The 16,286-nt window shown below is 46.9% G+C and overlaps 1 protein-coding gene and 1 long non-coding RNA gene across 2 annotated transcripts; one reads left to right on the top strand and one right to left on the bottom strand.

Moving 5' to 3' along the window:
• On the bottom strand, window positions 397–3,179 carry LOC110257656. The gene is made up of 2 exons (XR_002340568.1): window positions 3,094–3,179; window positions 397–2,681 (listed from the first exon to the last, which is right to left on the bottom strand). It is a non-coding gene; the product is annotated as an uncharacterized LOC110257656 (long non-coding RNA).
• RPL39 (ribosomal protein L39) lies at window positions 3,170–6,461 on the top strand. Its single transcript, XM_005673863.3, has 3 exons — window positions 3,170–3,318; window positions 4,670–4,773; window positions 6,227–6,461. Exons 1-3 carry the CDS (start codon window positions 3,316–3,318, stop codon window positions 6,273–6,275), a joined length of 156 nt encoding a protein of 51 aa, XP_005673920.1. The 5' UTR covers window positions 3,170–3,315; the 3' UTR covers window positions 6,276–6,461.

Raw genomic sequence — 16,286 nt, 5'->3', positions numbered from 1 at the left:
CACTACTTGTGCTGTCACCACTACGCTCTCAGCCTGTCTCTGCCATGTCCTCTGAGACTCCCACATTATTATATCTGGGTCAGCAGAAACCAAGGCCTACTGTGTGGTAGGCTTGGTTCTTGGTGCTGGGGGTACAGAGACAAACAAATCCTGCCTTCATGGAGCCTTGTGGAGATGGTACGGTTCTGTATTTTATTGTGCTGGTCATTCCATAGTTATACATGTGATAAAACGGTATATAGCCCTAGCATGAGAACCTCCATATGCTGTGGGGCAGGGGGGGGCTAAAAAGACATCTATTGGACATCCCTGCAGAGACGTTGAGAAGGTAGTGGGAGTTCTAGGTTTGGTCCAGGCTGCAGAGATACACTTGGATATCATCAACCAAGATGGTAGTATTTAAAGCTATGATACTGGATGAGGTCAAGGATGGAGTGTATATAGAAGAGAGAACTCAGGGCTCTCCAGAGTTAAAAAGTAAGTGAGATAAGGGAGTTCCCATTGTGGCTCAGCAGATGAAGAACCCCACTAGTATCCATGAGGATTCCAGTTTGATCCCTGGCCTTACTCAGTGGGTTGCTGCAAGCTGGGGCATAGATTACAGGTGCAGCTCGGATCTGGCATTGCTACGGCTGTGGTGTAGGCTGGCATCTGCAGCTCTCATTTGACCCTTAGCCTAAGAACTTCCATATGCCACATGTGTGGCCCAAAAAAGCAAAAAAATAAAAAAAAGATCCCATATTGCCGCAGCTGCAGAGTGGGTCTCAACCGTGGCTTGGATTCATCCCTGACCCAGGAACTTCTGTATGCCATGGGTGTGGCCAAAGAAATAAGTAAACTTATTTATTTTTTTATTTTTATTTTTTTGCCTTTTCTAGGGCTGCTCCCGTGGCATATGGAGGTTCCCAGGCTAGGGGTGGAATCGGAGCTGTAGCTGCCGGTCTACACCACAGCTCACAGTAACGCCAGATCCAAGCCGAGTCTGTGACCTACACCACAGCTCACAGTAACGCCAGATCTTTAACCCACTGAGCAAGGCCAGGGATCGAACCGGCGACCTCATGGTTCCTAGTGGGATTCGTTAACTACTGAGCCATGACTTTGGGAACTCTGGAAGTAAGTAAACTTAAAAATAAAAGTGAAAAGGGATTAAAGTAAACTTTTGCTGTTAAAAATGGTAATTAGGAGTGATTAGGTAATTAGGAGTTCCTAATTGTGGCTTAGTGGTTAAGGATTTGGTGTTATCACTGCTGTGGCTTGGTTCGATCCCTGACCCAGGAACTTCCGCATGCGTCGGGCATGGCAAAAAAAACCCCCAAACCGTAATTATTAAATTGGGCTCAAGCTTCCTATGGTTTTGGTATCCCCTTTCTAGATCTAAGGTACTAGCAATCAGTACCCCAAGATAGAAACCTGGGACCAAGTCCTGTTAATTTTGTCATGATCATCTCGATTTTGTTTCTTATTCAACATCCTGGGGACTACTTTACTTTGTGCCACCATCACTTCTTGTCCAGATTATTTCCAAAGCCTCCTACCTAGTTTGTTCTACCATCTGTCACTATAGCCTAATCCAGGGATGCATAACCATTTTTGTGCCTTTGGCAGTCTGATGGAAGTTTATGGACTTATTTTCAGAATGCATTAATTTAACTGCATAAAACAAAGTACATAGGATTACAAAAAAAAACCAATCACACTGTGATATAGCTATCAAATTACTTTCTAAACTTTTTTTGGGGGGGGGGACTGTGTCGGTGGCATATGGAAGTTCCCAGGCCAGGGAAGGAATCTGTGCCACAGTAATGATGATGCCAGATACTTAACTGCTAGGCTACCTGGGAACTCCGCTCAAAATAAATATTTTCTAAGGGAGTCCCATTATGGCTCACTGGTAACAAACCCGACCAGCATCTATGAGGACAAGGGTTCAATACCTGGCCTCTCTCAGTGGGTTAAGGATTCAGCATTGCTGTAAGCTGCCGTGCAGGTTGTAGACGCAGCTCAGATCTCGTGTTGCAGGCTGGCAACTGCAACTCTAATTCAACCCCCAGCCTGGGAAGTTCCATATGCCATGGGTTTGGCCCAAAAAAGGCCAAAAAAAAAAAAGACAATTTTTTTTCTAAAAGAAATGTATGCTGTAGCAACATAGAGGATTAACACAGTTCTGTGTTGTAGATCTAAAAGCTACTGTAATTTCAAATTAGTGACTAGTGTATGTATATATGATATTTTAAGACACCTGTATCAACTGCAGTGTGATATAAAACCATCTGATTTGTTGACCAGGTAGTTTGTTGCCTACATTTGTAAATAAAGCGCTACATTTCAGAGTTTGATGAAAACGAAGTTGTGACTTTTTTAAATCCAAGTTCGTGTACTCTGTGAATTCTTTTTTTAACTCTGAATTTTATTATGTTTATAGTTGTACAACGATACACTATGAATTCTAAGCATTGACCCTTGTGGACCCCAAGTTAAAAACCCTTACCTTAACCTGTTGGTGCAAAAAATCTTGAAGTGACAAAGATACACAGAGGTCTCTGCTTTTAAATGCGGAGAAGAGGAGTTCCCGTTGTGGTCAAAGGTAGGTTACAAAGTCAGTCTGGATTTCCTAGCAGTCAAGGAAACGGCTCCGTCCAGAACTTACTTCATTTAAAGCCTTAATTGGTAATACAGTGCTGTATGTGAATTACATCTCAATTAAACTGGGAGGAAAAAAAATCCTTGATTGGCAACCTCTTGCATTGGCTAAAACCCAATGGCTGTCCATAGTTATACGGCCCACCTGGCCAGCCCCCCCCCCCCCCGATAATTCCTCCTTTTCCTCCAACACCCCGGTACCTTCACGCCACCCCCGCCGCTACCCACGGCCACCCCCCCGCCCTTCGGCGCGCTCCCTCCCAACGCAGGACCGAAGTCCCTTGCGCGCGGGCGTGACGTCTGCCCCGCTTCCCTTGGAAATAGCCCTGCCCACTCCGCTCCTCGGCCCTTCGGAAGGGTTTCTGTCACGGCGTTTACCATAGACTGTCTGCCTCACCCATGACACAAAGTCCCTTGGCACACTAACAGGCTCCTGCGGAACCTACTTACGGAAGTGAAGCAAAACGGCTTCCATTTCGCACGAACGAGCGCAGTTTCCCACGGCCCCAGGGGAGCACGCTCAGGGAGGGGCCTCCAGGGGGCGGTGGTCGCGCACGGCGTCACCTCCCTAAGCCCCGCCCCCTACGGCGCCTTCTAAACGCGTCCTTCCGTCTGCTTCCTTCTCTCTGCTCTTCTCCGCCGTCCTGTGTGCGGTTGAATTAGTTCCTCGCCATGGTAAGTCCATCCGTTGCCATCGGCTCCGGGGTAGCTTCAGGAGACCTGAGGTCTCTGCGAGCTCGCTGGCGCTGCGGGTTGCGTCGAGGTGCGGGACCGTTTTTAAAGCTTTTCCTATGTGAGATCGAGTTTGGCCACCGCTTCAGTCCGCGGGCTCCAGTCCGCGGGCCTAGCGGGAAGCGAGCGAGCGTGCGAGATGGGGAGGGGCCGGCTGCGCTGGCGCCGCGTGGTCCGAGGGGGCGCTCTCTGCTTTTGGCTGCTGCTCAGGCGGACAAGGATTCCTGTTTTTCCTACACCGAACTGTCTTTGTGGGACAAGGAGGGCATTGTAGAAATCGCGGCTCGACCTCGGGCTGGCTGCGACGCGGGGGACGTTCCGAGCCTCGAAAAGGGCATGTGGGCTTTTGGTTCTCGAAGACTTTACTTGGGGGCCAGGAGCCTGCCACGTTATGAGATTGACGACTTTTTTAGCCTTTTGTTCAGGGACTTGAGTGTCCTCCCCGTGGAAGCGCCTGGAGCCGGGGGTGGTGTGGTCTGAATCTATATGCTGTTCGGGCGCTCTTCGTAAAATGCTAGTGGCAGATGGTCACTGGGTTTTTCTCTTGATAGTTTTCTGAAAAAATGAGACTGTTTATAAGCTTTTAGGTATGGAGAGGATCGATATCTGGTGCTTTATGTTTTTATTAACAAATTTTACAGCTACTGCAGTGAGCTGGGGGGGAGGGGTGTAGTCTTTTCTTTATAACGACCCCTATTATTATGCAAAAGTGTGTTGGGCCACTCGGGCCAGACTTTAGACCAGCACTCAGTGCCATTTTTCCGGATTGTCCTGCAAACTGGGAGAGAGGTGGTTGGGGTTGGGCTTAGATGACCCGGGTTTTTCATGAAAGCCAAAAAATGCAGTGGGAGATTGGGAAAGTCATTCTTAGAATAGTGGCGTTTTACATAGTTAGAATTAATATCCCAAATGCCAGTGGGTTAGAGCAGATCTCCCACATGTCAGGGTGCACTGAGACTGACTTTCAAGTGATTGTGAAAACCGCGTGCTCTAGCCCTAGCCTTGGAGCAGAGATGACCTGGATTTGAATACTAGCTCTGCACATTAATATATTCCGCTTTGGGGCAGCTTACCGACCTCCCTGACTACTGATTATTATTTAAGCAATGGGAATTATGCTATCTACCTTTGGAGAAGTAAGGAACAAAGCAAAGGGCCTGATGGGTTTAGCATGGAGAGAGTTGTTTTTGGTTCAACATTCAAATGTTTGTTGGCGTTAGGGAGTTCCTGGCTTTGAATCTTTTTTTGAGCAAGCTCTGGTATTGCTGTTAAACTGATTGCATTTCCTTCCCAGTCTTCTCACAAGACTTTCAGGATCAAGCGATTCTTGGCCAAGAAGCAAAAGCAGAATCGTCCCATCCCCCAATGGATTCGGATGAAAACTGGTAATAAAATCAGGTAAGGACACACAAACCTGTTTTTTGTTAAACTTAGGATTACTTTGAGGGCATAAATAGACAGTTGGAAGTTGTATGCAATTCATCCTATACCACCATTCTGAAACTTTTTCTTTTTTCTGACTGTGCTTCCTCTGGATTTCTGGACATCACCTAGCCTATAGCTGGGCTTAGGAGCAGACATTCCTCCAGTATTTTTGTTAATTTCCTGGTTGTCTTCAGTCAGAGCCAGAACATAGGGTGGAAGGCTCTCTTATTCACATCCCAGTGGGAATGACCATGAAGTGTTTATTTTCAGAAGTAATTGAATTGATGGTAAATTGCTACAGAGGACCTCCAAGGTCATCTAGGCTACCTCCAGGTCTAAAACTCCGGTCTCCGGCAAGCCTTTCAGCCTTTTAGCTGCTTTTTGGAGACCAGGTGGGCCTTGAGACAGGTCTCAAGGGAAGAAAAATAAAGCATGGGGAAAAATGAGTGTTTTCTGGCTCTCCCAAATAATTGAGCCCTAAAGACTAGAAGGGAGGGGAGAGCAAATATTATTACCAGAATTCTAATTTTTCAAAGCATTTTTAAGCTGAAACTGTATGGTGGGCTTAGCAAATGATTCCTTGTCAAAATAAAGACTGAAGCTTGGGAGTGGAAGTTAATGAAGCTAGTCAGTATAGAACTTTGATTTGGTTGTGTGGCAGATAAAAGTGGGATTAATTGTTAGGGCTAAAATTGAGGGCCCATTTCCTTAGTTCATTTCGCCAGTTAGAGAGATGTGAAAATTGACACCCTGTGTGTAGCTTTGTACGCCAATTAATTGTAACTTTTGACTTAGGTCCTCATCTGGTGATGGTGGAGCTTGCCATTATAGGTTGTGGGGAATGACAAATGATTTTTCTATTGCCTCAGCTGTCTTCTAAAATATATTGAAAAGCAGGTTGCAATTACAGTGCTTCATTTTGTGGAAGTACTGACATTATCCTGCTGAAAGAAAATCTATGTTGATCATATTTGATTTTGCCTTTTTGGGGGTAAAATCATGACAGATTGACATGAACAGGTCTGAGATGGCCTTAACTCAGCACATCACTTGCTTTGGTATTGAAATGACTAAGGATATCTGTTAAGTATCTGTTATAAAAAAATGCAGGAGCTTTTATGTGTATGTGACGCATTATATAGAATGGCTATTTTTTAATGTAGTTTAGAAAGGGAATGTCTCTACTTAATGAGCCAATAAAGAAGCAGCGTTCTAGCCTGGAATCATTTCAAGAGGTAAAAATTTGATTTGACTAGTTCTTTAGCACATCTAGCAAGTCATTTTTTACTCTCCAAAAAAAGCTTCAAACTTGTTAAAGGAAGGAAAAGCAGGACCCTTTGCCTTTCAAGAATTTTAAGGCAGAGTTTGTTGTGAAAAAGTTGAGATCAGACTGCCTTTTATAACTTGCAGTTTCCTTCTGTTGTAGGTACAACTCGAAGAGAAGACATTGGAGAAGAACCAAGCTGGGTCTCTAAGGAGCCTCCACGTGTGAGGTGGTGCACATATTGATGCTGTGTGGCAGTTATTTCCTTGCATTTTACCATATCACTGAAAACGGCACAGCCACCGTTGGATATATCTGGAAATGGGTTCTCTTTATGTTGTTGTTTCTGTATAGCGCTTTGCCTCAGTAATAAACATGTGAAGGCCTCTCCTTGGAACTGCTGTTGATTCTGGTTTGTGGCAGTGTACTGAAATACCCTCTTCTGTCAGATCTAACACAGGACTGTCCAGTGATAGAAATGTTCTCTAGCCACCAAGTACTTAAAAAAGAGAATGGCTAGTGTGAGTAAGGAAATGGGTTTTTTTAATTGTAATTTTTTTTTTCTTTTTAGCGCCACACCCATGGCATGTGGAGGTTTCCAGGCTAGGGGTCAAATCTGAGCTGTAGCCCCTGGCCTGTGTCACAGCCGCAGCAATGCTAGATCTGAGCTGTGTTGTTGACCTACACCACAGCTCATGGCAACACCGGGTCCTTAAATTATTTAATTAATTAAATAGCACCCTGTGACTGGCAGCTCTTATACCTTCTATTGTGGGGAGTGTGTGCGCATCATCCTTGTACCTGAGGGTAGCACATTTTTAAAATAAACATCTTATATATGGTGCTGAGTAGGAATCATGTGAACCAGGGGTTGGCAAACTGGTATGCCGCCTGTTTGTATATGGCCTGTAAACTACATTTCTGCTTTTTTAAATGGTTGAGAGAAGTCAGAACAATATTTTTGATATATAATAAACTCAAGTTTCCGTGCCAGGCACCATTCCTAGGTACTTGAGATTAGACAGGTAAATGGTCTCTTGGGCTAGTAAGAGAGCAATACACAGGCCACAACTTGTATATGGGAAAGGTGGGAGGGGGCCAAAGTGCCCTAATTTACCTGTGGAATTAGGATGGTACTGTGGCAGGGAAAGGGGGCTTTACAGGTCCCAAGATTTCAAATAGTCTCTCTCACTGCTTCAGTGTTTAAAGACAGTTAACTGCATTTGGTAAATGTTAACATGCTAAACAGGTTATTCAAGTCCAAGGCAGTCATGTGTTAGAAATTTCTGACCATCTCAGCCTCACTATCCCAGAGTAGGTTTGGACATCCTCTCTGGGCCCAGGGAGGTTATGACAAGGCCTAGGACACGGCAGAGGGAGGGAGCTTTGTCTACAGACCTGGAGTGACATGGGCACCAGGGTTGGGGTTTTTTGTTTTTCTTTTTTGACTGTCCTGTGGCATAGGGAGATCCTGGGCCAGGGATCTGATCCCAGCTGCAGTTTGTGACCTAAGCTGCAGCTTTTGCAACTTTGGATCCTTAGCCCACTATGCTGGGCTAGGAATCAAACCTGTGTCCTGCGTTCCCAAGACAACACCAATCCCGTTTCAACCCTGGAAGGAACTCCTAAAACAGGTGGTTTTTTTGTTTTTGAGCCTGAGGGTTGGACAAAGGTTCTACCTACTTTCAGTGGCCCCTCTCGGCCTTGTAGGAGTGCTTATGTTTGCTGTTGGAGTTCCCGAAACCTGACTAGTATCCATGAGGATGCAGTTTCCATCCCTGGCCTTGCTTAGTTGGGTTAAGGATCTGGGCGTTGCCTAGTAGGTTGCAGACATGGCTTGGATCTGGTGTTGCTCTGGTTGTGGTGTAGGCAGGCAGCTGTAGCTCTGATTCGACCTCTAACCTGGGAACTTCCATTTGCCACCAGTGTGGCCCTGGAATTCCTGTTGTGATGCAGCAGAATTGAATCCAGCTAGGAACCGTGAGGTCGTGGGTTTAATCCCTGGCCTCACTCAGTGGGTTAAGGATCCAGCGTTGCTGTGAGCTGTGGTGTAGGTCGCAGACTTGGCTTGGATCTGGCGTGGCTCTGGCTGTGGCGTAGGTGGGCTGCTACAGCTCCGATTAGACCCCTAGCCTGGGGACCTCCATATGCCCAGGGGGCGGCCCTAAAAAGACCAAAAAAAAAAAAAAAAAGGAGTTCCCGTCGTGGCGCAGTGGTTAACGAATCCAACTAGGAACCATGAGGTTTCGGGTTCAATCCCTGGCTTGCTCAGTGGGTTAAGGATCCGGCGTTGCTGTGAGCTGTGGTGTAGGTTGCAGACTCGGCTCAGATCCTGCATTGCTGTGGCTCTGGCGTAGGCCAGCGGCTACAGCTCCAATTAGACCCCTAGCCTGGGAACCTCCATATGCCGCGGGAGCGGCCCAAAGAAATAGCAAAAAGACAAAAAAAAAAAAAAAAGACATGAGGTTAACCCTGTGACATTGCTGCCCATCCTTCAATGGCCTGCTGAGAGGCAGCAGAGAGGGGCCAAGAGTCTGCTGTCTGGTGGAGGGGCAGGACTGCATGGTCTGCATTCAGATCCTGCTCTAAACCACTCAGCAGCTGTAAGCCTCAGCACCCTCATCTGCAAAAGGGGCCAATGGGACCTTCCTTGGGGCTGTGAGGATGAAGTTGACAATGCACTAAAGCAGGTGACTCCATGCCTAACTGTAGGAAAAGAAGAGGAACGGGGAGTGAGCAGGACTAAGGTTTAGCTGTACACCCCTCCCCAGCTGGCAGAGCTGGCTTGGAGTTGGTGTTCAATATCAGCTTCTAGATGCCTGGTCCCTTCCAATTCCAGGATTTGAATGTGGGTTAGAGTAACCTCGAGGTCTTGGGAAGAAAGGAGGCAAGGGGACTTGAGCACCAAAGCCTTACACTCAAGCCTCTGGTTGAATCCCTGCCCTGTCACTAACCAGCTGTGGAAATATCTCTCAGGCAACCTCACCCAGAAGCTGTGTAAGAACTGAGTAATAAAGTCTGTAAAGGATCAGCTGTACCAGATAATTCTCCCATTTTACAGATGAGATGAAAAAATAATTCTCAAACTGACTTGACCTGGAACTTTCTCCCTCTTCACCTGGTGAGCTCCCATTCATCCTTCAGGTCCCAGGCTACCCTGCACCTCCACAGGGAGACCCCCGACTGCCCTTTGTCCCTCAATGCGTGTAGGCCTTTGGCTGGCATAATGGAGGTGCCTAATGAATATATTTGTTGAGTGAGTGAGGAAAGGAGGTGCTCAATAAATTTTGGGTTTTTTTTTTTTGTCTTTTTTTTAGGGCTGCACCTGCAGCATATGGAGGTTCCCAGGCTAGGGATCAACTCAGAGCTGTAGCTACCCACCTAGGCCACAGCCACAGCAACACCAGATCTTTAACCCACTGAGCAAGGCCAGGGATCAAACCTGCGTCCTCATGGATGCTAGTCGGATTTTTTTCCACTGAGCCACGATGGGAACGCCAATAAATTTGTGCAACGAATGAATGAATGAATCAAGGTGGAGAGGAGCATACAAGGGAACAGGAGCAGTACAAAATGTGCCTTAAAGTGTGTACATGAAAATGAAGAATTGCCTGGGGAGTCAGGAAAGGCCTCACTCAGGTTCTGGAAGAGGCGAATGTGTGTGCACCTGTGGTGTAGGTAGCTGGGGTTTAAGGCGTTAGGGAAAGGATCCAAAGAATCCTTAAAAGCTTGGGCATAACAGTTGGGAGTGGCACTGTTCTCACCACACACCCTCTCTGGTGGGCTGGCATCCTCACTTGAACTACGGTCACTTGACAAGGCCACCTCTGGCTTCATGTACCAAGCTGCAGCTGACGCCCAAGAGCAGCAGGACAGGACTTGTGTCTCAGCCTGACCCTAAATGGAACTGTATTCTTTTGATCAATTTGAATAATTTAGATCCCAGCAGAGCTGATAATACAGATGTTTTGGAAATTTTCATAAAGAAATAGGAATTCTCTTGTGGCTCAATGGGTTAAGGATCTGGCGTCACTGCAGCAGCTCAGGTTGCATCCCTGGCCTGGAAACTTTCACATGCTCAGGCACAGCCAAAAGAAAAAAAGAAAAAAGACAAGTAGTAGGAATTCCAGTTGTGGCACAGCAGAAACAAATCTGACTAGTATCCATGAGGATGAGAGTTTGATCCCTGGCCTTGTTCAGTGGGTTAAGGATCTGGCATTGCCATGGCTGTGGTGTAGGCCGGCAGCTACAGCTCTGAGTTGATCCCTAGCCTGGGAACCTCCATATGCCACGAGTGTGGCCCTAAAAAGACAAAAAGGCAAAATTTTTAAATTATTGAAATATATATACAGAAATGTGCACTTATCGTAAGTGTATAGCTCTATGAATTGTCACGGGGGGATCTAGTTGTGTCACCACCACCCAGATCATGAAACAACATGTTCAGCATCCCAGAACCCCCCCCCCTTTTTTTGTCTTCAAAAAAAAAAAAATCCAGGGAGTTCCCGTCGTGGTGCAGTGGTTAACAAATCCGACTAGGAACCATGAGGTTGCAGGTTCGGTCCCTGCGCTTGCTCAATGGGTTAACGATCCGGCGTTGCCGTGAGCTGTGGTGTAGGTTGCAGACGTGGCTCGGATCCCGTGTTGCTGTGGCTCTGGCGTAGGCTGGCAGCTACAGCTCTGATTCAACCCCTAGCCTGGGAACCTCCATATGCTGCAGGAGCAGCCCAAAGAAATAGCAAAAAGAGGAAAAAAAAAAAAAAAAAGCCAGACTTCAAGAAGAATTAGAACCAGGGCTTTGAAAGCCATTGAGAAGTCAGGCAGGCTGCTCTCTCTCTGGGGTCTTTCAGCTTCTTTCTGCGTGTCTACTTTATTCTTGTCCCTCTTGGAAGACCTCCTTCCTTTATCTTCTCTTGGCACAAGGCCAGACATGGCATTCTCTCCATCCCTGAGAGATATGGGTGGAATTGCTGAATCCCAATAGCAAGATCATAAGAGGGCGAGCCTGACTGGCCCAGTCAAGAGTCAGTCAACCCTGGATGAGGGGGCAGGGTCCTGGGGGTGGGCTGGTGCCCTGAGAGAGCAGTATGGCCTGAGCGGACATCCTCACGAGCATCTGCTCCAATGGAGCACTGAGCTGGGAACAAAAGACCTGTGCGTTGGTCCTGGTGTTGCCTCAAGAAACCCTTAACCTCTCTGGGCTTTTGTCCTCTTCTGTTTGCTTCTCTTCAGCCGGTGCGTTCCAGGTTGATTTTTATCTAAGTTTGTTTTTCTGTGGGTATTTTCAGAGGCTTCCAAGAACACAGAGATGTGGGAAAGATGACACGTCAAGTAAACGAGAGAATCCTGAAACAAATGAGATAAACCTCTGAGCTGTGGGATTTGATAAAGACATACCCTTTTGACCTGAGACCAAAGTCTTGGGTTTGGGCCACAAGGCCAGTTAGGAATTCAAGCTAGAAACAAATGTTACCTCTCGAGAGAGAGACACAGGGACGAGTCCCATGTTCTTATCTGGTGCTGCTTGTTCTGGAGGAAGCCTTGGTGACCCTTATGCCCTAGGGCCTGACGCCTCTCTTTGAGTGTTCTCCGAGACGCTTATTTTGATGGATTCCAAATGGCACAGGGTAGAGGTAACTTTCTCTTTTGTTATCAATTCATTATTTTGGTTGTGATCAAAAACTTAAAAAAAATGAAATAAAATAACCATAGGGGAAACTGAGTGCAGGATATATAGGAACTCTCTGGAATATTCTTACAACTTTTCTGTGAAACTAAAACTTTGAACACAGAACTATTTATTTATATTTTTCAGCTGCACCTGTGATATACGGAAGTTCCCAGGCCAGGGATGGAATCCGAGCCGTAGCTGCAACCTACACCACAGCTGCAGTAATGCCAGATCCTTAACCCACTGTGCTTGGGCAGGCATCAAATTGGTGCCTCCACAGAGACAAATCGGATCATTAACCCAGTGTTCCACAGTGGAAATAAATTATTTATCTTCTATCCATGGCCCAGGAACTTCCACATGCTGTGGGCCAAAAAATTAAAATAAAACATAAAATAAAAATAAAATAACCAACCTAAGCCTCAGGGTGAATTTAATTAAGCATACATTTTTTTTTCTTTTTACAGCCATGTCTATGGCATATGGAAGTTCCCCGGGCTGGGGTTGAATCAGAGCTGTAGCTGCCAGCCTACACCACAGCCACAGCAACAGCAGATCTGAGCCCCATCTGTGACCTATACCGCAGCTTGCGGCAATGCTGGATCCCTAACCCACTGACTGAGGCCAGGGATCAAACCCACATCCTCACACAGACTAGGCTGGCTTCGTCAGCTGCTGAGCTACAACAGGAACTCCAAAGTGTGCATTTTCAAGTGCAGCACTCAGGGAGGCACGCTGATGGGCAAGTGAGTCCCTGGTAGGTTTATAAATCACCAAAAGCTGTGGAGCCCCCCCAGTGATGTCTACAGCATAAACACCCACCTTCAGGCTGTGACTACAAGAGTTTGTTCCATATTGGTTGACACAGAAAATGTGCTATTTGTTCGCTGTTCTTAGCACAACCCTCTCTGTAGATGCTTTGGTTATTTGCATGGGGGCAGCAGAGTGACAGGGAAAGCTCACAGAGCTTTGGTGCTGGGCAGCTCTAGATTTATCTCATACCTTTCACTTACTAGCTGAGCAACTTTAGGGGAGTTACTTAAGCTCCCTGAGAATGTGTAAAATGGGGGTTAATAATACTGTGCTGTGACGGTCGAACGAGACGGCGTGTCTCAAGCTCTGGTCTAGTGCCAGGACCTAGTGAAGGGTAACAGTCACCTTTGCCAGTTCCTGGTGTTAACCCATAACCGATATTTCTTTTTTTTCCTTCTTCCCTTCCTTCTATTCTTCCTTCCATCCTTCCTTCTTTGCCTCTCTGTCCTCCCTCCCTCCTTCCTTCCCTTCCTTATTTATTTATTTATTTTTTGTCTTTCTGCCTTTTTTAAGTCCACTCCCACGGCATATGGAGGTCCCCAGGATAGGGGTCCAATCGGAGCTGTAGCCGCTGGCCTACACCACAGCCACAGCAACGCGGGATCCTTAACCCACTGAGCAAGGCCAGGGATCGAACCTGAAACCTCATGGTTCCTAGTCGAATTCGTTAACCACTGAGCCACGACGGGAACTCCCCTTCCTTATTTTTTGACCAGATGGGGGAGGGGATGGACAGTTTCTGTTTCGGCAGGCAGTTAGCAAAAAGCTGACACTGGTGTAGATAATCAGGTGCAAACTGCAGACTGAAAGTGAATGGATAACAAATAAACTGCTTTAAGACTCTAATTTATGGAGGAAGTAGAAGTCTGGAGCCCAGTGCTATTCTTAGGAACCAGTAAAAAGTGCCAAGAAGAGGATGTCCATCTCTAAATAGGAACAGTAGAGAATAACCTTCATCCAATTAACAGATACTTACAGGAAGTTGCCCTTGTGGCTCAGTGTGCTACAAACTTGACTTGTATCCATGTGCGGGTTGGCTCCCTGGCCGTGCTCAGTGGGTCGAGGATCCGGCGTTGCCGTGAGCTGTGGTGTAGGTCGCAGACACAGCTCGAATCCCACATTGCTGTGGCTGTGGTGTGGGCCAGCAGCTACAGCTCCGATTCAACCCCTAGCCTGGGAACCTCCATGTTCTGTGAGTATGGCCCTAAAAGAGAAAAAAAAAGTCAGTGGAGCAAAGTTCCTGGCTGGGAGGTCAGGCACAGGACCAGGGATTCATCTCACAAAAGAGGAGAGCCTAGGAGTTAAGAGTTCAGACCCTGGGAGTTCCCCTGTGGCTTAGCAGTTAAGAACCTGACTAGTATTCATGAGGATGCAGGTTCAATCCCTGGCCTTGCTCAGTGGGTTAAGTATCCAGCATTGCCACAAGCTGCATAGTAGGTTGCAGATGTGGCTCAGATCCCATATTGCTGTGGCTGTGGCGTAGGCTGGCATTGCAGTTCCAATTTGACCCCTAGCCTGGGGACTTCCATATGCAGCACCACCCCCCAAAAAAGAGTTCAGACTCTGGAGTCTCGGTTGGAACACTTGGTTCTAGCGGTGAGCCTTTGAGCACATCACTTACTCTCCCTGAGTCTCAGTTGTCCTTATTCTGAAATGGGGAAATAATGAGATCCTACCTCATAAGTTCAGTGTGATGATTAGAGAAGCTAATGCACACAATATGCTCACTGTCAACTGAAAAGAAAAAAAACCCACAACCTCAACGTGGTGAGTTATATTTTATTTGGGGACCTTACTAAGGACTGTAGCCCCAGAGACAGCCTCCAAGATCTGAGGAACTTGCTCTGAAGAGGCAAGGGGGGAGCCAGGTTATATAGGAGTTTGGGCTGCAAACAAAACAAAACACAAAAACCATGTAGTTGAACATCAAAAGATTACAGCTAATCACAAAAGGCAGACATCTCAAGTTAACGATTTTAGTGCTTTTCTCTCTGTGCGAAGATGCAGATGGCAGAATGTGGGGGCTCATAGAAATCATTCCTTAGATATGCATCTGAACTGGCCCTAGATAGGGCCAGTATCCTGTATTCCTCCATCCTCAGTCCCCTCAGGACACACCTTCAGGCGTCTGCAGTGGCCCCAACCAAAGGCTGCTGGCTTGATGGGCGTAGGGGACATTCTTATTTACTGAAATGGCAGGCAACCTTTTTTTTTGGTCTACGTTGCCATCCTGCCAGGGGTGGAGTTAACAGTGCATGAATGGTACCTGAAATAACAGGAGCACAGGAAGGGGAACATGGGTGTACATGCACGTCAGTTCATAGGTTTGGTTGCAGGAAGTTGAACAAATTCTTTTTAGCTGGTTTCTATCTTTATGAAATGGAAGATGAGAGGGAGTTCCCATCGTGGCTCAGCAGTAACGAATTCAACTAGTATCCATGAGGACGTGGGTTTGGTCCCTGGCCTCGCTCAGTGGGTTAAGGATCTGGTGTTGTCATGAGTTGTGGTGTAGGTCACAGATGTGACTTGGATCCAGTGTTGCTGTGGCTGTGGTGTAGGCCAGCAGCTGTAGCTCCAATTTGACCTCTAGCCTGGGAACCTCCATATGCTGCGGGTACGACCCTGAAAAGACAAAGAAAGAAAAGAAGGAAGGAAGGGAGGAGGAAAGGAAGAAAGAAAAGAAAGGAAGAGGAGTTCCCATCGTGGTGCAGTGGTTAACAAATCCGACTAGGAACCATGAGGTTTGGGTTCGATCCCTGGCCTCGCTCAGTGGGTTAAGGATCTGGCGTTGCTGTGGCTGTGGTGTAGGCCCGCGGCTACAGCTCCGATTCGATCCCTAGCCTGGGAACCTCCATATGCCGAGGGAGTGGCCCTAAAAAGGCAAAAAAAAGAAAAGAAAAGAAAAGAAAAAGAAGGTAAGGTTACCTGAGGGCCTACCTTCTAATGTCTCTGGATTAGAAAAGCCACTCGTTTGGCAGTGACAAGGAGACAGGTCAGTCACTATCAACAGAAAGTCAACAGACTGCCAGCTACTTAAATCATCACTATTTGCTTTTAAAGTGAAAATGAAAACAGTGTATAGAGTTAAAGTTCATAGTTTATTCAGTTCCTTTAGGTTATACCTAATAGCCTTTTTCAGCTCCAAGATCACATCCAGGATAGCACTTTGCATATGTACTTATGTCTCCTTAGGGTCCTCTTGGCTGTGATAGTGTCTCAGACACTCCTTGCTTTTTTTTTTTTGGCCATGCTAACGGCATGAGGAAGTTCCCAGGCCAGGGATTGAACCCTGTGCCACAGCAGTAACCAGGGCCATAGCATCGACAACGTCGGATCCTCAACCTGCTGCGCCACCTGGGGACACCCTCTCCTTGTTTTTTGTTTTTTGGGTTTTTTTTTTTTTTTTTTTTTCTTTTGTCTTTTTGCCTTTTCTAGGGCCACTCCCGAGGCATATGGAGGTTCCCAGGCTAGGGGTCAAATTGGAGCTGTAGCCGCCGGCCTACACCAGAGCCACAGCAACGAGGGATCCAAGCCGCGTCTGCAACCTTCACCACAGCTCACGGCAATGCCGGATCCTTAACCCACTGAGCAAGGCCAGGGATCAAACCCGCAACCTCATGGTTCCTAGTCGGATTCGCCAACCACTGCGCCACGACGGGAACTCCCTCTCCTTGTTTTTAATGACTATTGTGGAACCTGAGTTTGTGTGCGTGATGCGCAGTAAGGCCAAGGAAACTG

This window comes from Sus scrofa, chromosome X (assembly GCF_000003025.6).
Source record: "Sus scrofa isolate TJ Tabasco breed Duroc chromosome X, Sscrofa11.1, whole genome shotgun sequence".
In the NCBI taxonomy this organism is placed as follows: Eukaryota; Metazoa; Chordata; class Mammalia; order Artiodactyla; family Suidae; genus Sus; species Sus scrofa.
This window is presented reverse-complemented; position numbering and strand designations above follow the sequence as displayed.